The sequence below is a fragment of the Primulina eburnea genome, chromosome 8, assembly GCF_022965805.1.
Source record: "Primulina eburnea isolate SZY01 chromosome 8, ASM2296580v1, whole genome shotgun sequence".
NCBI lineage: Eukaryota > Viridiplantae > Streptophyta > Magnoliopsida > Lamiales > Gesneriaceae > Primulina > Primulina eburnea.
This window is the reverse complement of record NC_133108.1, coordinates 39799546-39826800: the sequence shown is the minus strand read 5'-3', so window position 1 is coordinate 39826800 and position 27255 is coordinate 39799546. Positions and strand designations below refer to the sequence as shown.

At 30.8% G+C, this 27255-nt stretch overlaps 1 protein-coding gene, 2 long non-coding RNA genes and 1 pseudogene across 4 annotated transcripts; 2 read left to right on the top strand and 2 right to left on the bottom strand.

Moving 5' to 3' along the window:
* Nucleotides 1-11233: 11233 nt before the first annotated feature.
* Nucleotides 11234-14646, bottom strand: LOC140839695 (2-methoxy-6-polyprenyl-1,4-benzoquinol methylase, mitochondrial-like; annotated as a pseudogene).
* LOC140839696 (uncharacterized) lies at nucleotides 12243-14645 on the top strand. The gene is made up of 3 exons (XR_012119777.1): nucleotides 12243-12371; nucleotides 12936-13854; nucleotides 14504-14645. It is a non-coding gene; the product is annotated as an uncharacterized lncRNA (long non-coding RNA).
* Nucleotides 14647-22115: 7469 nt separating the features above from the next.
* Nucleotides 22116-23629, top strand: LOC140839693 (xyloglucan endotransglucosylase/hydrolase protein 24-like). The gene is made up of 3 exons (XM_073206588.1): nucleotides 22116-22434; nucleotides 22627-22820; nucleotides 22997-23629. Exons 1-3 carry the CDS (start codon nucleotides 22165-22167, stop codon nucleotides 23361-23363), a joined length of 831 nt encoding a protein of 276 aa, XP_073062689.1. The 5' UTR covers nucleotides 22116-22164; the 3' UTR covers nucleotides 23364-23629.
* Nucleotides 23469-27255, bottom strand: LOC140839694 (uncharacterized). Of its 2 annotated transcripts, none has more exons than XR_012119776.1 (2): nucleotides 24060-27255; nucleotides 23469-23944 (listed from the first exon to the last, which is right to left on the bottom strand). It is a non-coding gene; the product is annotated as an uncharacterized lncRNA (long non-coding RNA). The 2 variants fall into 2 exon arrangements; XR_012119775.1 differs by having other exon boundaries at nucleotides 23469-23940.

Sequence of the window (27255 nt, the reverse complement as noted above, 5' to 3'; positions counted from 1 at the left end):
TGAGACGGTCTCTACGGGTCGTATTTTGTGAGATACATCTCTTATTTGGGTCATCTATGAAAAAATATTATTTGTTATGCTAACAGTATTACTTTTTATTGTGAATATCGATAGGGTTGACTCGTCTAGATAAAAATTCATGAGATCGTCTCACAAAAAACCTACTCATTAATATATTCACGTTCCATAAAAAAATTATGTGCACCATATTGTATATTACTGTTGGATTTATAAAAACTGTTATATCGACCAAATATGGTAAAAATATATATATAGAGCAATTAAATGAGGGAGTAGGCCTGGCATGATTTTTAATTTTGGACTAGACAGTTGGAATTAATAAAAAAATTAAATATTAAAATTAAACTATTTTCACATGGTTTGATTAATTTCTAGTAGTTTTGGTTTTGATACATTTGTTGTTTGAAACAGTTTGGATTGTGGGAAAATAATTTTTTTGGTTCACTGATTGTCTCGTTTTGGTTTTAGCATATTGAGTACTTCAATTTTGGTTTTAATGCAATGACTTTGATTTTCTTTGGCGAGTGGTCATAATTCGCATGAATATTGACTTGACACCAGAATTGTTAATGCCATACAGAAAAATCATGACATGATATCGAAAATTGCTGACAATTCTAATGTGACTCCGGCAATATGACCAAAATAGTTGGAAATTAAATTTTGGTTTATCAAAATCAGAATTTGAATAACTATAAAGTTGATCAAAACAAAAATAATAGTTAGTTTACAAAAAAAAATATTTTTCCTTAAATTCTTAGTCGTAGAAAAATTAAAATAATCTTAACGAGATTTTCGAATAAATATTCAAAATAATTAAACTTCACAAAAACTCTTGTGAGACGATCTCACGGGTCATTCGTAAAAAAATATTATTATTTATGTCAAATGTATTGTTTTTTTATTATAAATATGGATATAGTTGACTCATCTCACGAGACCGTCTCACAAGATACATACTCATTAACTTTAAAGATTTAATAATTATATACTATAATATTGTAAATTTTGAACATTTTAATTAAAAGATAAAAACAATGCTTATATTTAATTTATAGAAGTCAAGTAATTTGAATAGTCTAAACTAAATATTATATATTTAGGCATAGTTCGGTACATGGGATAAGAGAGATTGATAAATAATCATCTTTATCCCATGTTTGGTACCTTTTTAAAAAGCTCATGATAATATCATGGCCCTTGATAAATAATTTTTTAGAAGGATAAAATATCCCTAATAGAAGGTGTGATAATTTAAATTTAATGATAAAATACACTATAAATGACTTAATTACCCTAAATTTATAAATGTTTTTTTATAAATCTATGTTAGTAGGTAGAAATTAAAATCAAATAAATATTTTATTTATTTTATATATTATATAATATGATAATTATATAAATGAATTCGAGCTAATTATATAAATAATTTTTATAAATCTCAATAAAATTATTAGTATCACTCGATTAACCTTAAAAATTTATATTTGACTTGACTCACAAAATCAAGGGCTCAATTATCATATTATATAATATATAAAATTAGGTAAAAATAAATATATGATGTAAGTACTATCGGCACATGAACAGATAAAAAATATGAACTCAAGCAACAACTTTGAAATTATAAAATTTATTATGATAAGGTTAATTTTGTCATTACAATCTAATATATAAATTTAATCACTCTTATTAAAATCATACCAAATATTAAATATAATGTCCTACATCTTATTTATCCTTAACTTATCCTTATATTATATATCACGTGTTTATCTTATCATGTATACTCTTAACACGGTTACAATTCGACGTATTTTTTATTATTGTTTCGGTTAAATTAAAATAAATAACAAATCAATGATTCTTGTTCGATCTTAGATTCACTAAAAATATGTGTGTGTATTCGTGATTCAATTAATTTGTATCATAAAAAAATAGCATTGCGACCTAACAAATAGATTCATTATTTGCCGTGAAACATGCACGCGTTAAGTCAGCCATTTGTATTTGTCTATCACAACTTGTGGACAAGGTCAACTTAAGGCTGTCTTCACATGGTTTAGATTGACAAAATTCACAAACATATATGATTTTAAAAAAAATTGTGAACCTCATGTATGTGTGACTAAATTTGGGTCTTTGATTCTATCACGGAGTAGTGTCCCTACATGTAGGATGGAATCAACCGTAACTTAGCTTTAAAAAATAATAATATTTGGTTGAAGAAGGATAATGATATTTTTGTTCGTGTAATATATTTAAAAAAAATTATTTTTGATGGTGTTAATAATAATTTGTGTTCTTAATTATATAATTTTTATTTTTTTCCTATTTTTGGTAATGTTGACAGTGGATTTGTATTTTTAATCATGTAACTTGTAATATTTTTTATTTTAGAACTTTTTTTTTTTTTTTGGCAGAAGCGGCTGTTGACATGGATTTTTGGAAGAAAATTTTCATATATGTCGTGAATTTTTTAGAATATTCGTGGAAAAAAAGGTCGACATGCTCCAATTAAAAAAATACAAAAAATTATATAAGTTACATTATGCTCATATTCTTTCTCTAGAAACGAGAGTCAAACTTCGCAATATTTCCAGCATTAGATGGCCAATGACGGGGCTGCTATATATACTAGTTACTCTGTATACGCGATGCATGTATGTACAGTCTTTTTTATTATTATCGATAGACTAAAATGAAACTTGAAAAATTATGGAAGGACTAAATTGATATTTGAATTTTTGAAATAAAAAAAATAAAACTAAAGTGTATGTTGAAATTAAAAAAAAAAAACAAAATTATAATATTAGTATCATGTAAAAGTAAAGTTAGAAGAAAAGTTTGTGTTATTCCTATGTGACTACTATCATGTCCTCAATTTTAATAAAGAGAATATATATATATTTGGTAAAACGACAAGCGCTCAATACAATAATCGGTAATAGACTCAAGTTCACTGGTTCGATTCACATTGACTACAATGAGTGCAATTATTGAGATTGAGATCATTATTATGTGCAATAATTGTCTCTGCTGTAATAACGATCAAACCGTTGTATTTGAACTGCTGTACGATTTAAAATATTTGAGTTACACTGATACTACCAACTATAATTTTTAATAAGACGGCAAATCTTTAATCTTACATTTTTTATAAATTAAAAGTTACATGCCTTTACATATTTAATTAGCATTACCATAAAATTTCGCTAACTAAATAAAGCAAGTGGTTGACAAGTTTATAATATTTGAAAATAATGACGCTATGCGTCCAATCGAGTGTCACGTATAACAATTCTTTCAAATTCATTCTAATTTAACTGAAGTTGTTATATGTAAATACCGTATTTAACCTTTTAAAAACCATTAAACATCCATTTTAATAACTTTAGCTGAACTAATATTTTAAACCTGGAATCTATGTGTAGATCTTCATGATTTATGTATGCTCAACACCAATGTTTTTACAATTGGATCGGTGATCGAAGCGGTCTACTTTATATACGGTTCAATCGACCGGACTGAAAATTCGTTATATTATATAAAATAATAATATAATATAGCAAATAATATATTTTAAATTTAAATATCATAAATATGTATAAAAATAATTATATATATATATATATATATATCAATGTTTAAAATTTAAACAAAATATATAATCAAAAAAATTTATTTCTATATTATTTAGATAAAAATAAATCAAAATAAGTTTTAATACTACAAAAAATAATATTTTTAATAAAGTTCGATATCCATATAATAAAATATATAATTAAAAATATAATCAAATTAAAAAAATATTAAAAAATAATCAAATTTCAAAAAAAAAGTAGATCTCTTGTGAGACGGTCTCACGAATCTTTATTTGTGAGACGAGTCAACCCTACCGATATTCACAATAAAAAGTAATACTCTTAGGCATAGTTTGGTACACATGATAGGATAAACATGTGATATATAATATAAGGATAAGTTAAGGATAAATAAGAGGTATGATATTATATTTAATGTTTGGTATGATTTTAATAAGAGTGATTAAATTTATATATTAGATTGTAATGACAAAATTAACCTTATCATAATAAATTTTATAATTTCAAAGTTGTTGCTTGAGTTCATATTTTTTATATGTTCATGCGTCGATAGTGCTTGCACGATTTATTTATTTTTACCTAATTTTATATATTATATAATATGATAATTGAGCTCTTGATTTTGTGAGTCAAGTCAAATATCAATTTTTAAGGTTAATCGAGTGATACTAATAATTTTATAGAGATTTATAAAAATTATTTATATAATTATCTCAAATTCATTTATATAATTATCATACTATATAATATATAAAAATAAATAAAATATTTATTTGATTTTAATTTATACCTACTAGCATAGATTTATAAAAATCATTTATAAATTGAGAAGAATTAAGTTATTTGTAGTGTATTTTATCATTAGACTAAAATTATCACACCTAATAGAAGGGATATGTTATCCTTCTAAAAAATTATTTATCAAGGGCCCATGATATTATCATGAACTTTTTAAAAATGTACCAAACATGGGATAAAGAGGATTATTTATCAATCACTCCCTTATCCCATGTACCAAACCATGCCTTAGCATAAAAAGTAATATTTTTTCATGGATGACCCAAATAAAATATCTCTCACAAAATACGATTCGTGAGACTGTCTCACACAAGATTTTATCTTAAAAAATAAAAAAGTAACGAACTGATTGGACTAGCTTTAATCGATTCACAACTGGTGTAACCGATCATTGACCAATTTGATGGTTAAAACGATTTTTTGACTAGGACTAGACCCGTGGCCGGTTCTTGATTTATCTAAAATAGATCGGTTCGATCTGCTTTTGAAACACTTGCTATTTATGGTTGAGAGAAAATTGGAGATGTGCTATATATAGAATATTAGAAAAAAAATTACGAAAGTCCGGTCCGATTTTAAAACACATGCTATTTACGGTTTGGAGAAATACTATATATAGAATATTAGGGGAAAAAAAATAAGAATTACCTAGATGAGTTGATAATTATCGAGCGATTAAATAAATATTAACAATTGTTATCAAGTCAACTAGTGTATTAATTTTCACATGCAAGGAAGCAGTCAAAATATCTTCTTATAAAATCAGCTACGTTTCAATTTCAGTCTTGAACTAATAAAAATAATCGAGTATCATTTATGAAATCACTTTAGATAATCGAGTATTTGAGTAGTTCTTATAAATGATACCCAGCAGGCCGAGGTCATGGATATTAGATGATCCCGAGTGATGGATCAGGTTATGAGAAGTTTTCGATCAATCCGACAAATAGTCGGGCAAATGAATGTCCGAGACACCAAAAACTCGGGCTTCCAGACGAGATCTCGGGTAATGGTTTTCTACTCGAGTTACTTGATAATAACATCTCACTCGAATGCACAAAAATAGAAAATCGCATGGATTTGACAAGTCGAAAGCCGAAAGAGATAGTTTGGCGTGTCAGAAAAGCAGGGTATGAGCAACCGTCTTGCCATAATTAATAAGTGGGCACTGAAAACAAAGTTATCATCGACTTTCTTCTACAAATATCATGTATGTTTAAACATTAAGGCATTCTTGATATATATATCTTGCACATATCATTTATCCTCTAAAATATACATCACTTATATACCATTCTTTTAGCTACATTAGTTATTTTCGTTTACCTGTTGATCGGATTGGCCACATCGGATATCCCTCCGACGCTCATTCATGTGGTTATCTTCGTGTTTGCACGTCAACACTGGATGTTCTCGAGAGAAAAATCCCTGGTTTGGACACATCTCGCTGTGCTCTCATCCCTCATCATTTTCATAATCCGATCCCGTGAAATTACTCACACATCTTACACCTATTTTTACCTGGTCACATCAATAAATTATTTCGTTTTCAAACAAAATATTTTTTCGTAAATACTATATTTATTCACGAGCTCTAACCAAATCAAATTTGTTTTTCCCAAAATTATATGACACTATGTGTACCATAGTGTGTATTAATTTTGAATTTATAAAGTTTAATGCTAAACGTAAATATGTATACATATTTTTATTATCTCAACCAATATATTTATTTAGGGATGATCAAAATTTATAAAAAAAAATGTCCAAACCGACCGAATCGAATTGTACAACACAGTCATGTTCAATTTTTTTTTGCAAAAAACCAACGGTTTAAAAAACATTAAATTACATCAGATAATATGGTGTGGTGGCAATTTTAATGAGAAACCACATAATTAGAGTAATTATTTTTTAAATTTGTTATAATTTTGTATTAATCTTTTGTATTTAACCTAAAACAATTAGTAAACAAAATAAAACGATAAAAAATATAACCTATAATGCAAGAAAATTAAGTTTGATATGAAATATAACTATTCTATTGTATTCAATCAAATATAATATGGATAAAAAATATGATTTTGCATATACCTTACATTATTTATTTTATTCTGATGTGACGCTGATGTGACATAATGATATGGTGCTAATGTGTATAGTAACAAACTAACATTTTAGATTGAAAAAAATTAAATTACGAAAAAATAGAAGATACACAACCAAAAATGAAATTCAATAACATGGATATCAAAATAGCAAAAAAATTGATTTAAAAAATATCATATGTTTATAGTAGTACTGAACAATAGAGTACTTATTGCTAATTTTAATTGCTAACTTTGAATATTTAAAAATTGGAATTTGAAGAGGAGCTTTTAATAACTAACGATAAGATCATTTAAATAATATCATGATATTTAATTTTCATATTAACATATGAAAAAAAAATAAAAGTATTAATATAAAATTAAATTTATGTTTTTCCAAAGTAATTAAAATTTGTTATAAATTAGTGTAATTCAAAACACGCAACTGGTACACGGAATTCTAAAATATTAAATTCAAGATTTGACTTTATAGATAACAATAGAGCAGTACGCGACTGGTACGTCTAATACGAGCTGGGTGGTACATAAATTTATAGACAACTTCATAATTAATTATTAAACAAAAACTATCGTGAGATCTATTTTGTGAATATTTAATCTGATTCGATTAAAGAGTATTACATTTTATATTAAAAATATTAATTTTTATTTAAAACATAAATCAGATCAAAAAATAAATAAATTCATGAGAATGTCTTAAAAAAAAAAAACTACTCTAAATGTTAATAATACTTTCCAATACTGTTACGTACTTTATCGTTGAACGATGGAAGCCCAATGTTGAAAGTAAGTTTACCCCAGTTGTTACTATAATATAAATATAAACAGAGTGGGTCACATGTGAGACCATTGGTTATAATCTGTGAGACGGGTCAACCCTACTCATATTCACAATAAAAAGTAATATTGTTAGCATAAAAAGTAATATTTTTTAATGGGTGACCCAAATAAGAGACTCATTTCACAAATACGACTCGTGAGACCGTCTCACATAAATTTTTGCCATATAAATAATATGACAATTTTGGAGACGTGAAAAAGTTGATTAAAACTAATAAACTTATCAAGAGAAGTGAAGTCAGTTTTTAGTTAGTAAGGCTGCGTTTGGTTTGAAGGATAGGATAAACTAATGATTAGTATGTAAATGATAAAGAAAATGATTGTGGTTTGATTGTAATATATGGTGTAAAATAATATTGTGTTTGGTAAGATTTTTAAGTGTAGGATAATTTTGAATTTTTTGATGAAAAGACAAAATTGCCCTTCTCCTTCGCGGCGGCGGCGACGGTGACGGCGACAAACGACCGGCCGGAGAAAACGGCCGGCGGCTTCAGCGGCGGCCTGCCAGTGGTCGGCGGTTCGGCGGCGGCCGGAAACGGTCGGCAGAGTCAGCGGCGGCCGGCCGGTGGACGGCGTTCAGGCGGTGGTCGGCCGGCGGCGGCGGCGGTCGGTGGCGGGAAGTGGTGGTGAGTTTGAATATAAGAGAAGGGTAAAATTGGAAAAATAGGAGGTATTAAGAGTGGGATAAATAATCTTAGGGGGTGAGGAGGTATTATTTTAACCTACCTAATATAACTTAATCATTCATAGGAGGGATTGAGTAGGTTAAATAATCACGCGTACCAAACAGCTGACTAAGTAGGATAAAAAAAATTATCCCCCCTTATCCCTCAAACCAAACGCCCCCTAAGTAAAAAACTAAAGACTATTTTGATGTTGGGGTTTCCTCCAATAGAGCTACACTATTATCTCTACGCCAAATTAGGCCAATTCTATCATACACCAGGTGATGTACTCCCCTTTACTTTTTTTTTCTTATGCGTGTTTTTTTTTTATTATTATTATTACATTTCACACTACTTTAACCAAAATCAACCAAACTAATCATTAAACTAATTTCGTTTAATGTATATAACATGTGTTATATCATTATATTATTATTATTATTCTCAAAATTTAAAACTTAATATTTTATATTTAAAAATTACGTGAAATTTTTGTTTGATAGTAAAACTTTGAGGTTTGAGATTTTCATTTCTATTATTCTTATTTTTGTGGTAGAATCATATGAAATGTAAAAAATCAATATTTTAAAATTTAATTATTATAAGAAATTATATGTTCTACCCATTTATAAACGCTAATAAAATTATTGTAGTTATTTTTAAATGATATACATATATATATTATTTAGTGGCAGGGAGTAAATCTCCCGGAGTAGGATAGAATTGTCCGCCAAATTGGTGCAGAGCTCCAAATTAGACCTATTTGGACATCTGCGCCACATTTGGTGCTGAGGAATTTTTTTTAAATATTTTTTTTGTTTTTTTATAATTATAAATATTTATATCAAAAATTATAAATATTATTTATATAAAAATATATGATCTTATTATATTAATTTAATAATTAGATATATATAAAAAATAGGAAAAAAAAAGAAGAATAATGGGTCGAGGAGAGGGTCGAGCTCTGGGTCTGAAGAGTGGATCGAGATCGACCCGAACAAAGAGCTCGACCCATCTCGAGTACTCGACCCAATTTTTTAAGATTGTAGCATAGTCTGAAACCATGGATTTATCATTTCCTCTATTTAAAAAAGTCAAAATCTCTTTTATTTAATTAAATTTTAAATAGATTATATATATATATATATATATATATTTAAAGTTCTGTTCCGTGCCGTTTTATCGATCTGTACCGTTCCAAACTCATCTATCAGTCTATTATCCAATCTTGCACAATGAATTGCTCATCCAACTCATTATACTATTTGAACAAAAGAATATGACACATGATATTATTTAGCTGATAGTATTTATCCGAAATAGTCAACTATTGTGCAAACTATCCATGATCCGTGTGATCCAAAGAAGCAGTATTTTTCTGATGAAACAAGAGTCATGCGGGAAAGATGTTGAGCGTTTATTTGGCATTCTTCAATAACGATTTGCGATTGTGGCCTCTCCAGCACGTAGTTGGAAGAAAAATCATATGAATAATATAATGAAAGCATGTATTACAATGTACAATATGATAATCGAAGATGAACGTGATCTTAGTGCACCAATTCAAGATGCTAGAGAAGCACCGACTCCAATAGTAGAAAATAGATGTCAATGAGCATATCAGATTTCGTGAATTTCTCGCTCGATATAAAAAAAACAAAAAAAAAGACAAAGACGCCCATTATACATTGCAAAATGCTCTAATTGGTAAATTATCGATGAATAAGGTCGTTCAAATATTTGAAATTGTATTTGTAATATATTATTTACTTTAATGTCATATATTAATTTTATTGCATCGGGTCTCAATTATTTCTTTTTCAATTCATATAATATAGATTTCAATAATATATTACTTGTTTTAATAATATTATCGTAATTATTAATAATATAATATTAATTATATCAAATATAAAATATAAATATAATTATATCACTAAATTTTAAAAATAGATAATAAGAAAAAAATTAAATAAATCAAATAAAAAAGAATATTCTGTGAATATTTTTTTTGGAATAAAATTTGAAGTAGATGAGTTGAAGATAAATATTATATTTGGAGTAAAAGTCATAAAGTGCACTATTCTAAAATAGAGTTAATTTAAAATATAGTTTTAGGTTGGAGATGACCTAAGATGATAATCTTTTTTTGTTTACGAAGATAAATATAAATATTAGAGATATGAACAAATTAGAGCTTGGTCGTTTTCATGTTTTCATAGTTTGGTTTGAAATTTTGCAAGGCAATATAATATGACTTGATTCGAATTTTATCTAAAATCGAATCAAATCGTAACTGAACACCTGTATTACTTCCGCATAGCATCAATAAAATCTCGATATTTGAAATCTTAATAATTATTATTTAAAATATATATGCATATATTTTAAATTGCTTATGTAATACCGTATAACGGCATCCGCATCTATAGTCATTAATCTATCTTTGTTATTAACCTTCCATCTCTTCAAAAACCATGATTTCCGCGAACCATATAATTATTATATTAACATTTTCTCATTATTAATATGCATATACATTTAATATCAACTTCATTATTTATAGGTCTTACACTTATTCATTTTTTTAATTTTATATTAATTAAATATCTTTCTAATTTTGTTTAAAAATTTACCATAAATATTATGGAAAATAAATAGTATTATTATTTTAAAAATAACTTAATTTCAATATTTATTAAAATATTATTAAAAATGAAAAAACAGTTGGCTTTTTTGGAAAGATTTATTTTTTCAGAACAAAACTAAAAGAATAAATAAATAAATCAATATATATATATATATATATATATATATATATATATCTTTTTTTTAAAAAAAAAGTACGTTAATTAATGAGATTAATACTGATGAGTTTTCATGCCGACATGACATCCAAAATTAATAATCTATATATCCACATTGATGCATGAATATTAATTGGTATTAATAATTACTCATTAAAACACCAATGTGGGTGCTCTAAATAGTTAAGGTAGTATATCTAGAGCAATATTACTCTTATGTTTTAATACCATATATTCAATAAAATAGTGTTATATCAATGATTAAGTTCTGTGAGCTTTTGTTCATAATATAATATTAATACATTGACGCACATGTCATTTAAGATAACATCAATGCTAAAAAAAATAATATTGATTAATTTAGTCGTTTCAGACAAAAAAAGGCCAAAAAAAATCCAAGTTATCGGATGAAACCAAACGTTTACAAGTTAAAGGACCAAAACATAACATTACAATTTTCCCTTAATTACGCAAAGGAATCCATCTCTACTTGACTTTTTATATGTCAAAACGAAAGAAAATACTAGGAGTGAACTGGAAAAAGTTATTGCCCCTTGAAACAGATACAAGATACATTTTATAAATGGTGAGCGAAAAGCGAATCCTTCTGTAAGCTCCATGATCGAAATACTTACAACTCTTTAAAAATTGGAAGATCTACATGGCTCAGTTCAAGGCAAAGAAATTTTCCTCCCCGTTTCAAGACCCTGAAAAACACACCAATGCGTAAAAAACCAGAATGGTTTCAATTTTCACTGAAAACGGAGAAAAAGATAGCAAATCATCCAGAAAAGCCATGTACAAAATGAATGAATGATTTGTTCTTATAAAACTTGCTATGGAAAGCCCTCAATTCCTAGACATCGAGTATTTTCCAGGAAGCAGACGAGAGCACAACCAGCAGAAGAGGTTGACCCCAATCTCCCACCAAAAAATAATTGCTTATATACCAGAAAGGTTTTCATACACAATAACTTTCGTGGAACTTTAAGATTTTTGGTCCCCCAACCAAAATCCGAATAAGATTCTTGACCTCGCTACGGGCCAACACCTATCTTATGAACAAGAATAACTAGACCTGATAGGGTATAATTTTTAGTCAACAAAAAATTTGATAAAAATTTCAATGTTGCTCAAAATGATAAATACAGATATACCCATTCAACCAACCTCAAAGGTAGACACTTGTTGCTGTAAAGGCAAGAGATTGCTGTACATTATCAGAATATGCATACAAATTATTCGACGGCGCCCAATTTACCAGGAAGCTCTAGGATTCTTTTTTTAAAAATATGAAGTAATACTAGAGCACAAGACGATGAAGAGGAAGATAACCTGAAAGCTTCTGCAAGAGCTTTCTCTCTGTGTGTAACATTCCTAATGCCAAATGCGATTGTATAACCATCCATTGAGTTGTCTTCAAATTGTAATGCTTCTGCATCTCCTTCAACCCAAATAAGAGACTTATCCTCTCCAAAACCTGATTCCATATGGGGTAATGCTCATTTAGAATAATACACAGTTGGAAAAACTTGGCCAACATAGGTAATCTTAAATTTTGATATATAATCAAAGAAAGTCGTATACTTATTTGGTATGTAAATATTGTATTGTACAAACATGTTAGTATTCAATATTAAAATCCAAGTCCTTGGGAGTGCCGATCCTTATCCTTCAATTCCACTGGAATTTCAAAAGGATTTTATATGGTCTACTCTACAACATCCAAGGATAGATCGAGTAGGAAGCTTGGGAAAAAAAACTCTGAAATTTAATATATAATTTTTATATAACTACAAGGTTTTGCTCTCCTAAAATTTATTTAATTGCATTACCTTGACATCCCTCATTCCATCTCACCCCTGTCCCAAATTTCTAGACCCATCCCTAACACTTCCATATCCTCCAGTTTACAAATAATTAGTTTCCTCAGTGAATCGTTAATCAGTTTCAATTTTAGAGTGACCTCTCCTCAAACATAACAGCATACCATTTTTTGCTTAAAATATCGATTTTGAAAACCCCATCAACCAAAGCTTTCCACATAGTGCACCGTGACAAGTAAACAATAATATAAGAATACAGCATCCACTCACCTCTCTCTTGAGCTCGCTTTTTCCCCCAATATATCACAAACAAAAATTTGAGTTTCTTCAGGCACATTATCATCATGATCTCGCAAGGCTCGGTGTCCAACATTGTTGATAGATTCCAGGATCCCACAAGCAACATCCCCTGTAAAACAAGAGAGACTTTACTCATGCCTTTGATATAATAAAAAGTACCTCCAGGTGTCAAATAATTTTTAAATTCCAAGAAGATACAATTTCTCGTCTCTAAATGATTATGCAACGAGCTTAACCTTCAGGAAAGCCCACAAATCTTTTAAATGTCACGTGATATTGCGACAAAATACCATCTCCTTTTTATGAGGTTCAGTTAACAGTAACAACTAAAAAGAAAAAGAAAAAACTTGATACAGTCAAAACCTAAAAATTAGTGGGTGAATCTTACTTGCATAGATGTAACAAACAAATAATACTTACACCATAATACAAGATTTACAAGCAAAGCATGTAGTCAATTGAGACCACTGATGTTCCACCCTCCATTGCTCTTCACTGGAACCCCATGTTCATCTACTTCATGCACATAAAAATCTATCTAACAGCACTCATCAAACACTATTACCATATTTAAAGCTCAGCAGTTCCCCCTGCCACATCAAGGTGTTTCGTCCCTGGAAATGGATTCAATTTGGAAACCAATCTGCAATCACATTTGAACAATAAAAACCCGATATAGTTAGAATAAATACCATAAAGTATTTAAAGAAAGAGCGAATGTTGTAGCACATCCAACAATCAAAAGAGAAAACAAACTTTTCTTCCCATAATCTATGCATTCCATCACTCATCACTTCATTCATGAGATCATAATTTGTTGCCACGCTGGTGGAAACGTTGCCAACCAGCCGACCCTTTTCCTCCTCCTCAACTTCCTTGTATCCTGAAAAGAACATCAACAATACCAACATTCAAAATCAAGAGTTACTGAGTGGTTCCACATTCGATGTGCACTTCGTTTAATTGCATAACACACAAACAGAAACCAAGTGAATCGGGGGAAGACCTGGGGCAGCCACCCCGTGACTCCGTCAAGTCATTTTTTAAAAAAACTCATCTAATTTTTTCCAAAACTTCATATCTCCCTCAGAATGTAAGAAGTAGACCTCTGGCCTCCTCTCACCCTCGTGGGATAAATTTTCTGGTCCGCCAATAAAATGTTGGATTAGTAACTTCAAATAAGCCGGAGTAACCCATTAGCCATTTGTTTCAACAGGTCCAACATAGGCGGGAGCATAATTAACCAAAAGATAAAGGCTTCCCCTGTTCCCCAACCAAAACACACGAACTCAATCACCCTTCCCCCGGCCCATAGCATCAATCTTCCTTCACATGTAGTATTTCTCACAAAATGGCAAAATTAAAAAACCCACCAAAAAGAAGCAGAAAAATACAGCCCAACAAGCAAAGAAGATGGATCACAGCTCGCATAAGAATTCACCAATCCAAAAAATCCATTCATTTTCAAAGTAAAACAGAAGAACCAGTAGTTGATCAACAAACAAGCACAAAAAAGAAAGGCTTGAGCTTGCCATCTTCTATGGAATCTACACACACGAACAACGGCAAATAAAGAGCTCGAGATTGGTTGAATGCGTGTGCAAGAAGGAGCACGAACTGTACATCGGGATGAATGCACGCTTCCTCAACAACCCGCGAGAAATCAATCTCATGGAAGGAAACTTATTCTCACTTTCATCCCTTTTAATTTTCAATTTAAATCATTTTTACTCTTTTTAGTTAGTTAAATAATTTATTTGGGCCCTTTGAAGTATTCATTTGGGCTATCCATTTGAAGATTTTAGCCAATTTATTTTCAAAATTCTTAGCAAACCAATCATGGTGTTTGTCTTGCCTACTTCCATCTATTTTATTCTTAAAATACTTTGAATATGAATTAATATAAATTTTCATTATTTCATTAAAAAAATAAAAAATAACAAATAAATAAAAAAACGAAATTCACAACCATCCTAATTAACTGCCTTTAGTGCACCGACACAAAAACTCACTTGCGATCTCACGAATCAATTTTATGACACAAATATTCTATTTGGGTCATTAATAAAAAAATATTACTTTTTATTATAAATATAAGTAGAGTTTACTCGTCACACCAAAAAAATACGTAAAATCGTATCATTATGTACCAAAAATCATTTAATGTTAGCCCCTACATTTCAGATGTTTTCTCATCAGGGAGCTCGTTGACTCAAATACATGCCCGACCTTTTATCTATTGTATTTTTTTTTTTGTAGTAAATGTGCGCTCAAAAGGAGGATAAAAAGTTGGGTATGCATTATTATTATATATATATATATATATATAAATATATATATATATATATATATATATATATATAATTTTGATATGTCGAGGAAAAAAAAATTATTTATAGAATGACATTAGATTGTATAAGTGGCATGCATTTTAGCTTAGTCGTGTACTTGAAAGTTACACTTGACTAATGTTGGACACTCCCTCTTCCAACTTATTCTTATACATCACTAGCCGTGGACTTTTCGTAGGGGACAATGACGAGGACCCTAATTCGGTACGTAATCACTTTCAAATTAAATATATCTTGAATTTACAACAATTTTCATTTTCAAAAATATTACAAATTGACCAATTATTTTATTTTGTTTCTTGTTTTTATAATTCAACTATATCGGTCGGAGTAATTCATCTCACAGATAAAAATTCGTGAGACTGTCTCACAAAAAACACACTTTAACTTCAATGTTCCTTGATGACGTGAGCTTGATCATAATTTGTTCACCTTTTAATTATATACCGAAATGATGCCATCCACTTTGGGAGTTGGGAAGCCGTAATTATTGCACTTCCATCGATTATTAAGTTTGATATTGTTTATGATTACTTTTATTTTATTTTTGCACTGCTGTAAAATCATGTCAATAAAAAAAAAGATTAGTGCTATTACTGTGTATGGCTCCAGAATTCGGCGATATTTGATCATTTAAATAGCTAATGTATTTTAAATTTCGAAATTTCGGTAGTAAAATATACATTTTCTTCAATTTAAAATTTTCCGCTATTTTATAAAATGAAGTCAAGCGAAAGCGTCGGCAAATATTTACCCTTTTCAAATTATTTGATGTTACTTCAGTCGTGGACACGATTGATGAACTATGTATCAATCAAAATTATATGTATGATAATCATACGTTTGTTGTTCACAATTTAATCCACAAGTATTAATGTGGTACTTATCAATTGATGCCAACTGTTGCGAGTTTATTTTAACAAGTGTTGCCAATTGTTATTGGACACACATTTTGATCAATAGCGATGTGCGAAAACCACATTATGATTGATTGGTAACTTCGCATGCTTACAATTTTATAATACAAATTAAAATATATTTCAAATCGATGTAATTTTCGAGTTATTAAACTTATTAAAACTGTGGATTTTGATCAAATATTTATCATATAGGAGATACACCATAGGAGATTTATAATCAAATTGTATGATTTAAACATTTGTAGTTATTGTCACCAGGGACGGAGCCATTCCAAAGGTTGGGGTGGGCTCCAGCTCAAGGTAAAATAATATGATTATTATGTATTTTAATTATAGATTAGATTAATTTTTTGTAAAACTCATTAGTAAGTCAAATGTTTATTGTTTCTTCAAACTTCAGCCTAGGTTCCGTTGAATCAGAGTCCTTGATGAAAAAATTTCTTGGCTATGCAAATATAATCTTTTAAATCATAAATCAGCTCAAACATAAAATGCTAACCATTATTCTAACAAAGATAAGTATTACACTCAAATAAAATAATAGATAATGATGCAACCGACGAACTGGGCTTGAAATGGGTGGGTAATTTTACCAGGTCGGACTATGATTTTTCATGAGAGGGTTCTCCTTAACTTTTGAAATATCTGCATACTTGAAGTAACATAGATCGTTAGTGGGCGTCGGAAGGTTTTACGTCGTAGCCACTCCGACGCTCAAGTCGGTCAGTGTTTCATATGGAGAGAATGAATATTCTTAACGAAAAGTCTATTCAGAATGAATTTATATCAAGCAAACTTGATATTTATAGGATAGAAGTCAATTATGATTTTGTTTTCAATGCCCACGGTTACTCATGGTGAGATTATTGCACATGCCTCTATTTACTGATACTATTAAATCTGACAACACATACTTACTCCGATCAAGCACGTCCACCCTACATACGCGGAAGATTCTCTTAATGATGATTAAGTAATGATGTCTCATACTGTGAGCTCAGACATGACACATATACTGGAATGCTCAGGTAAATAACCTGGAGGCAAAGCACTGTTCGGACTTGTATTACCCAGGCTTCTATTACTAGGGCCACCGTACCACCCGGGGCTCTACTACTCGGGCTCCTTCCTCCCGGGTCCTAAGATGAACTCCGTCCGATATAAGATTTTCCGGAGTATCGGAGAAAATGTATTTCATTAGATTTGGCATAAATTTGACGGTGTTTTCTAGCAAAATTGGTTGTTGAGAAGCTGTGATCTTCAATTATATGACAGCAATGGTGTGCCCGCCAACTTGGTGCTTAATTAGTGATAATTAATATGTAGAAAAAAGTTAATAAATCAAAGAAATTAATCTCTTAACGATATTATATTATGATAATTAATTAATATTATGAAACAATTAATATACAACCCTAATCCTGATTATACGACAAATAATTTATTACAAGGTATTGGGTGATTAAAATTGTCGGATTATCCAACGACACGTATATGTGATATGTATATACATTAAATCATCTCTAACAATGCATGTTATATATGGGATTGAATAGACATGATAATACATGGAATCGCCAGTTGTTTAAGGCCCCAATTGGATCGAGCAATGAAGTTTATAATTTCGCAATAATGTTGAGAAAATTAATTCAAATTAAGTCAATGTATTTGATCAAAGAATTACGTTTGTGGTATTATTTTAATGACTTTCATTTAACCGCGCAACTCAGATTAATAATCGTTTTAATTAGGATTCTCTTCCTCTCATAGAAAAAAAAATTAGTGGACCAACTTTTGATTTTTAGTTCTATCGCTAACGTAAAAATCAAAATTGTAGTCTTTTTTGAGCAAAACCCCAAATAAATTTCGCGCCCCTTCACTATAGAAACCAAAAGCATGCCCACAATTTCTGTCGATGTATGAGACGATGTGCTCGGGCTAAGTGGTATTGATGGTGTATCAAAGCTAACCACTTATGCAGAGTCTGAGAATCGTTCGTACATGTGTTAGATGAGGTCTGAAACGAAAATTTAAAAATGCGCTCTCTTATCGCTATAAACAATGCTAAATTTCAGTTAACAAATAGTAAATACAATAAATAATACTTAAATACACAATAAACAATATATTACATAAAAAAACAAGTCAATAAATATTTGAAATAATTACATAAATAATAATCGTGTAACTATTTTAGAGAAAAATATATATATCAAATTTGTATAATCCAATTTTCGGATCATTTTTTGTCAATCAATAATGAGTGAGTGTCATGTGAGACCGCTTCATGGATCTTAATATGTGAGACGAGTTAACATTACGATATTCACAATAAAAAGTAATATTTTTCATGGATGATCCAAATAGGAGACCCGTTTCACAAATACGATCCGTGAGACCGTCTCACACAAGTTTTTGCTATCAACAATATAGCTAGCTTATTTAGTCTATTTTGTGACATTGTTAATCAAAGATAAGTGTTTGTTAACTTCAATTTCGATAATTTTTTTTTTCTGCTTATGCAACTGTTATTATGATAGTTAACAAAATCTTATAGGCAATATAAATATTTGAGAATAAATCATCCAGTTTTGTCAAACAGTGCATCATCTTAAAAAAAATTGTTAAAGCTCTATACAATACTTCATCAAACTAATAAAAAAATGACTCGTTAACTTCTCCAAACTCAATAAATACCCCAAAGTCTTTGGATATTATTTACATTGTTCAAAACGAACTTGTAGAAAATATCGAGTTTGATCAATTATAAACAAAAAATATTCAAATTACTCTTCTTTAATTTAATATTGGACAAAAAAATTAATTTCAACATGTCATCAACTAAAAATATATATGTCGTACTCCTTCAAGAACCGGACCCTGAAGCGGTGGCTTCATAAAAGGTTCGGCCTTACTCATGTAGACATAAAAGTGAACAGTGGTTAGTGGACATCGTAACAAAACAAATATATGTAACACATAACTATTTGAATTCTTACTTTGAATTATGTGTTTTGATTTGGAGTGATGAATGATGCTACCAGTCCATCTGTGACCTGGAAACGAATAGCTGTTTCTGGTTCCCACAAAAATAATGCATCTCATCACATATAAATAAATACATGAATGCTCACGAAATTATTGAAAATGCAGAAAAACATTACATTTATCTTCCAATAATGCCCTTGGTTGGTGTGGGAAATACATTATTGTTTTCTAAAGTTTTTGGGAAAATCATAATTTTCATTTTTTATATTTGTTTATTTATGATTTTTCTATTCTACATGTCTTTAAATCTCAGTATTATTATATTAAATTTGCTTTCGTTCATTTTTCCAAATTGATGCAGATCTGGCGTTGATCTAATGTCAATTAGACGCATATATGTACAATGTTACACTAACTTTTCAGATGAAAAACGACTAAAATTGATAAAAATCGAAAGATACGTAACGAGAACTTAGTTTTGACGATATAGATAACAAAATTGCGTAGTGATGAAGCATACATAGACCAATATTACCAACATTTTTATCTAATAAAAATACCCAAAATTACACTATAAAACAACTAATCAATAAATACAGTAAATAAATTCAGTTTTTATCGTAAGAAAACTAAATTGATTTAGACTTTCATACAACGTTTCGGATTTCTTAATTAAAAATTTACATTCTAATTAAGAAATTATATTGGTATAATTAGATAACCTTTTTTAAAAAGTTCTATTTTCAAACCCAAAAAAAATTAATTCCATCCAAATACAGATCATAATTTTAAAAAATTGTGAATCTTGTTTAGGAGAAAAATGTAATTTTTTTTATTATTTGAATTATATTGGCATGGTAAAATTGTTATTTACCTTTTTTTTAAAAAAAAGAAACAATTTTAAGTTTTCGTTATAAATTTTCTAACTTTATCTCATACCGTAGCCCATTAACTTCTCTCCGTATAATTTTTTTACATATTTTATTTTTTTAGGAATGAGATATATACCTAACAAATTTATGTATAATTACAAAAGTTACGGCCAAAAACATTAGCCTCAAAAAGAGTAGGTACCAATTTTTTTAAGCAAAATTTGTGTGAGATACTCTCATGAGTCGTATTTTGTGAGTAGTAGGTCTCATGTGAGACCGTCTCACGGATCTTGATCTGTGAGACGGGTCAACCCTATGGATATTCACAATAAAAAGTAATACTTTTACTCTTTTAGCATAAAAAGTAATATTTTTTCATGGATGTCCCAAATAAGAGGTCTGTCTCATAAATACAACCTGTGAGACCGTCTCACACAAGTTTTTGCCTTTTGTGAGATAGATCTCTTATTTGGGTCATCCATGAAAAATATTACTTTGTATGCTAAAGGTGTGTTTGGTTGATTTATTTAAATAAGGATAGATTAATAGTCAAATATTTATCGTTAAAATTTTAAGTTGTTTTAATATTCATTTTGACCCGGTTTAAGATCCAATTTTATGGATAACTATTTGATTAATAAAATTGGATCTTAAACCGGGTCAAAATGATTATTAAAACATTTTAAAATTTTAACGATAAATATTTGACTATTAATCTATCCTTATTTAATCCACTCAACCAAACACACCCTAAGAGTATTATTTTATATTGTAAATATCGGTAAGGTTGACTCGTCTCACAGATAAAGATTCATGAGACCGTCTCACAAAAGATCTACTCATTTTTTATACCTTTAGTAAGTGTAAAACTTTTAGAGTAACTATCTTTGAAGACACCAAAATATTTAATTTCACAATTATCCTTCTTACAAACCTTCTCAAATCACTTCATATTTTACATAGAAAAAATCTAAACAAAATTTTATTTTAAATCGAACAACTCCTATAAATTGAAAATGATTTCGTGTTAATTGTTTAGTATTATTTAATCAAAATAAAAATAATAATAACATATACAACGTTTATTAAACCAAAAAAATTGCAATTCAATGAATTAGTTTGATAATATTTACAATTGAGAAAATTAATCTTATCTTGAAAATATTTTCTATTTAAACAAAAATTTACGACTCTAAAATAGTAATTCCACATAGGGTAGGTACCCAATAAAAAATCTCCAGTAGTGCAACTTGTTCTAAGCCAATGAATGCCGAGGCCTCAAAAATCAAATCAACCATTAACAAACAGTACGGTTACATCCCAGCCAGCTGTCTCACCAAAGGATGGCTGCCACCCTTTCTTCTTTATTTATTTCAATAATAATTTCCAAAAAAAATTATAAAAATAAAATAATATAATCGAATTATTGAGATATCTATCATGCATGTAAATATTAATACTTCTCAAGAGCAATCGACGAGTTGATAAAATTTGAGATGACGTGAGTATATACTCTTACGGTCGATGTTTGTTGTTTTATACTTCAAATTTGTCGATTTGTGTATATTCTTCGATTTACTTTCTCGTGTGAGTCTCTTACTCGAATAGAGGATATTAATAGTTCTCATGTCATTGCATTAGCTGTCTCGTGGTCCCTCTTCTTTTACAAATCCAAGTCAACATTAACATCCCCTCAATAGCTACGCCTGTTCCTTTTTTATTAATTGTTTCAATAATTATATCATATATTATGTAACGGGAAATTAAAATTGAATATTAATACTGGTCTTTTTCAATATAGAAAAAATTTAAAAAAAAAATCATATGTATATGTGAACTCTATTTTGAAAAGGAAAAAAACAAATAAAATTTTAGAATAGTATGATAAATGAAGTTGATTGAGTTACATGATTTGATCATCCCAATCAAATGTACTATTTTCGAGCATATCCACCCAAAATCTCAAGCCCCACCGGACTCTGCCCTATGCACATTATATAAACCGACACAATTTTCATGCAAAGCACAACTGTAAAAAACACAATATTCTTCTTTTCATGCAACACAAAATGAAGATGCTTACTATCTTTTTGGCGTTGTTTTTCTTCGTCTCGGCTACTTTTGCTGGGAATTTCTACCAAGATTTTGCCGTAACATGGGGTGGTGGACGGGCAAAATCTTTCGATAACGGAAATTCGCTTACACTGACTTTAGACAGGGGTTCTGGCTCCGGATTCAGGTCCAAGAGACAGTTCCTGTTTGGGAAAATCGACATGAAGATCAAGCTTGTGCCTGGAAATTCTGCTGGCACGGTTACCACATACTATGTAAGTCAATATCCATGCATATGTGTATACATTTAGATAATCCCCTAGAGAGGTGAGAAGGGACAGTAATTTGGTGTTAGAAATGTAACTTTCGACATGCGAAAGACAGCAAATTAATCATCCTTAAACAACAAGAAACAGTGGATGATGCATCAGTTCTTTCACTAACAGTATTCATCGTATGTATTTTAGTTATCTTCACTTGGACAATTCCACGATGAAATCGACTTCGAATTTCTTGGTAATCTAAGCGGGCAACCCTATGTAATGCATACAAATGTGTATGCACAAGGCAAAGGCAGCAAAGAGCAACAATTTTATCTCTGGTTTGATCCCACCAAGGACTTCCACACTTACTCCATCCAATGGAATCCTCAAAGCATCATGTAAGAGTAGTTATAGCAGCCACACACACATATATCTACGTGTACGTGCATGTGTTCGAAAGCAGGGGAAGATCCTGCGGGCGACGAATGTCCATAAAATGAATTTCAAACCGTCTGGAAGTTCTAAAGCTTGATGATTCTTTTGTCTAATTAGGACGTTTAATAAATTTTAACAGATTTTCAGTCGACGGAACTCCGGTGAGGCAATTCAAGAATCTTGAATCTCGAGGGATACCGTTCCCGAAAAGCCAACCGATGTGGATATACGCGAGCCTGTGGAATGCGGATGACTGGGCAACAAGAGGGGGACTAGTGAAAACGGATTGGTCGAAGGCTCCTTTCTATGCTACTTTCACTGGATTCAATGCCCTCTCTTGCCCCAACTATGCATCATGTTCTACGAACTCTTGGTTCTCACAGTCACTGGATTATGCTGCCACTGCAAAAATGAAGTGGATACAGAAGAATTATATGGTTTACAACTATTGCACTGACTACAGGAGGTTTCCTCAAGGGTTCCCCCCAGAATGCTCCATAGCATGATGTTATAGATTTTAATGAAGTCCAAGATCTTTATTTTTTTTTATGTTGTCTAAGTATTTCTTTTCCTTTTTGGTTATGGGTTTAGGTTGTTGGGGTGTTCTGTTCTTTTCTTTTCTTTTCTTTCTTTTTTTATATTGTTTTAGTCCTTCTACCAACCCCTAAGTATCATCCATGTATAGGTGTGTGTAAAAAGTTTGTATATTTTATTCTTTGGAAGTGTTTAAATAATAAATAAGAAAGGCGTGCCTGAGAACTGTTTGCATAAATGTTTTTGTCTTGGGCTCTGTCCAAATGAAGAAATCTATCCATTTACTTTACATGCACGTACAAATCTAAGTCCTTGTAAATAAATCATTTTACCAATATTAATTAGTATGACTTCTCGAACCAAAATCATGTCCTTGAAAATCAACCAGTCCACAACTTGAAGAATCCAATAATGAAAAGCACCGACAATGGAAGATAAACAGTGAACACTCACCTTTCACTCATGTCCAAAACATGGAGGGAAATGGGCCAATGTATCCACAAGATATTCATCCATTCCATTTACTCTCAAATCCAAGATTTGCTGCAACTGCCTAATTTCAAGTCTCTCAATGAGTCGGTCAATAACTTCTGTGGAGGCTAATTTTTTTTAAAACGAAGTAAAGAAAAGTTCGATCCAGAATCTCAGTATAGAGTCAGACAACTAACATGAAAATGAGTGAAAATGCGGATTATGCCCTATAAGAAGCCTCTCGAAACTCAAAACCAGAAACTGGTGCAGCAATTTCTAATCTTTGGTCTGTCATGCATATGATATGAACTAAAATTTAATAAGCCAAATTGCCTAAAGGAAGCATTAGGCATGTATAGTAGCTAGATACTTTTTTTCTGCAACATCCTCAACAATGGGAAACTAAAAGGTCAATACATTAACATGTCTGATGCAATAAACTCCACCACATATTAATATAGTTGTTAGATATCAAATTTATTAAAGATTAATAAATGTTATATGATTTTCTTATAGAGACTGTTACATGTTCCTTCTCAGCATTTGAAGGGAATCTTGCAGTCAACTCAATATCTCAAAGATAAACAACAAGATAAATAACTCAAGATTGCTCTGAATCCATATGACAAGAAAACACGAAGATGAAAACCACAGGCATCACCAATAAAATAACCTTTACAATCTGTAGGTACAAAGTTGAGGAATGACATCATATCTGTCAATTACAAGCATGCTAAGAGTGTCAATATGCAAATAATGTCTGCATTTGTAAAATGTCGTGGGACAAAATTGCGCTCAGAGATTAAAAGGCAAGGCAAACTACTAATATATCTAATGTATACAACAATGAACCCCCACAAGGCAGAAAGAAATATTTGTGACTGCAAATTATGCCAACAGAGAGGAAAAATAATTTATTTCACCCACAAGGAGAAGCTCATTTGCATGTGGCCATAAGAGTTGAATACAATGTGAACTGAAAAATTTATTAGAAATTCCACCAATTTAATTTCCATTTAAAATGTTTCCAAGATCATGTCAGATCTAGATATCACACTACAATCAAAAGATCAAGGTTATCTACTCACCACAAGACATTGTCTAAGGAAAGCTAATGAAAAAAAGCACTTGAAAACTAGCAGGTTCTCTGGTCGACGTAGTGAAATTTTTTAGACAATTTCCATGACAAATTAAATCTTATAAAGAAACCAGACAATACAACAGAAAAACTATAAACAGTGACAGTCGTAGGCAAAGCAAGAGATTTCAAGAAAACTGACACCAGCATAACAAATTTATCTGGCTCTCTGTGAAGACAAACTCTTGGTGTAAAGACAAAGCCTTGTCCATTTCCCTGCCATCAGATGTTCCATGATTTTGAAGTGCTTTCGCATATGTCATGGCAATCAAGATAGACTCGCTTAGCATCCATCCTATTTCCCAGTTATGATAATCCATGGAATGTTGGCACAGCTGAAGACTTTTAATAAATTGCAGAATACTTTTCACAAGTGAAGAAAAACACCTGCTAATATTTTTATTTCATTGATTGTTTGATAATTTTGATAGATTAAATTTCAGATTACAATGACCTATTAATACAAAGAGAATATCAATTCCCAATGCATATTAACTCTAGACTCAAAATACTAAGATTTAACAAATTGTTTTGACCATCTAGAGCATGACTCTTGACACTTGGTTTAACATGACTCTTGAATTACAAATTATTTCAACATGGAACAGTATTTGAGAAGTCATTGCTGATCCCTTTCATAACAATACTACATTCCTTAATCCATTTCTCATTCTTTAAATGCTTCATCACCCAAGAATCTATGGTTAATAGGGGAATGCCACATCGTGCACCAAGCACGATCCCCCTCCCGATTCCACCAGGCACCAAGCACCCTGAGGGCCGAAAAAGACCATATTGCGGAGACAATTTTTCCTTCCCAACAATAAAGGAAACAGTAGCCTCCTCTCCTAACTGATTTTACCCATCCCAAATCATCAAATATAACACATTTTGCATTGGCATTCCCCCAACGGCTATACCATGAGCCTAGAGCAAGGTCCAAAAACAAAAACACTCGAGATCGTCTTGGACGTCTGTTTCCCAGGATATAACGGAACAACTAACAGTGACTTAGTACGAGACACTACTACGACGAACTTAAAACGTACTTTTACTTTATCACCAAGATACAGAGGTCAAATGAAAAGCTAACAATATGAAATGCCAAAGAATTCTTGAAAGTGAGAAGATTTTCATATGTTTTAAATGAAGAAATGAATACACTATTTATAAGCCCAAAAATACACTAAAAGAGCAAAAACTCTTCAATTAACTCAATAATGTGAAAAGTCAAAAGACGCTTCCTAAATAATGAGCCACAACTAACTCAAGAATGTGGAAAGTCAAAAGACAATCTCATATCAATGAAGACATAATTTTTATTCAAACTCTAAATTTGATTCAAATTTCCAATAACCTATGGATAAACAGTATAAATGCCTCGATCAAGCTTATAACGTAAACATGGGCAGAGCTCTTTCCCCTGTTGGTTACATACTCTAAATGACTTTCACTCACCCGTCAATTAGGTGTATGCATCTTAATCAAGCTCATTACGCAACATGGACCGCGTTGTGGACATTAACTTGATTATAGTTCTTTTTTCCCAAATCAGATGGATCTCTTTGGACGGAATTTACTCACTTGTTAACATTCAGTTTGCCACATTATCCACACGTATCGATGATGACCATTTCAGACATGGCCCGTCCCACGGGCAAGATCCTCGGTGAAAGCATCTTGTCATGCCATGGATCAAATAAGGGAGCTCAACACACAGAATACCAGACTATTACATAAGAAAACGTACCAGTCTAGTACATAAGAAAACTTTCAAACTTACTAGTCACGACCGGCCACGAGACCCATATGACTTCGTAGCATCACTTTCGAACAACAAAGAAACAATTTGCCTCCGCCTCCTTCCACTAGCTAATCGCATTTCCACCATCACGCAATCTACGAAGCTCACGCCGTAATCCACGTGTATATCATCCAAGCTCCTATCGAAAGAAATGCAGCAAAAGATCCTCACCTCACAAACCCATTCCCTGCATTAAACTATTCAGAAGCTCAACTAACCTCCGGCAATTTCACCACCAGAGAGTGCCAGGATCGCAAGCATAAAACCACCCTAAACCACAAAAATGGCATCCCATTTGGAAAGGAAGCAACGCAATGTTCTTTTCATCATTATTTAGAAAATTCGAGCTTCTCACAAGACGACTGAAATTAAACGAAGAAAGATTGATCCTAGCGCATTTGCCACATGGGTTTGTCGTAAAAGACGCATCTTTTTTCACCAACATTCCTCA

What these genes read in the sequence shown, in the direction of transcription:
- LOC140839693 (XM_073206588.1), top strand. Translation starts at nt 22,165, where the DNA reads ATGCAACACAAAATGAAGATGCTTACTATCTTTTTGGCGTTGTTTTTC. An exon ending in GCACGGTTACCACATACTAT is followed by an intron (nt 22,435 to 22,626) that starts GTAAGTCAATAT and finishes TATGTATTTTAG; the next exon opens with TTATCTTCACTTGGACAATT. An exon ending in TGGAATCCTCAAAGCATCAT is followed by an intron (nt 22,821 to 22,996) that starts GTAAGAGTAGTT and finishes AAATTTTAACAG; the next exon opens with ATTTTCAGTCGACGGAACTC.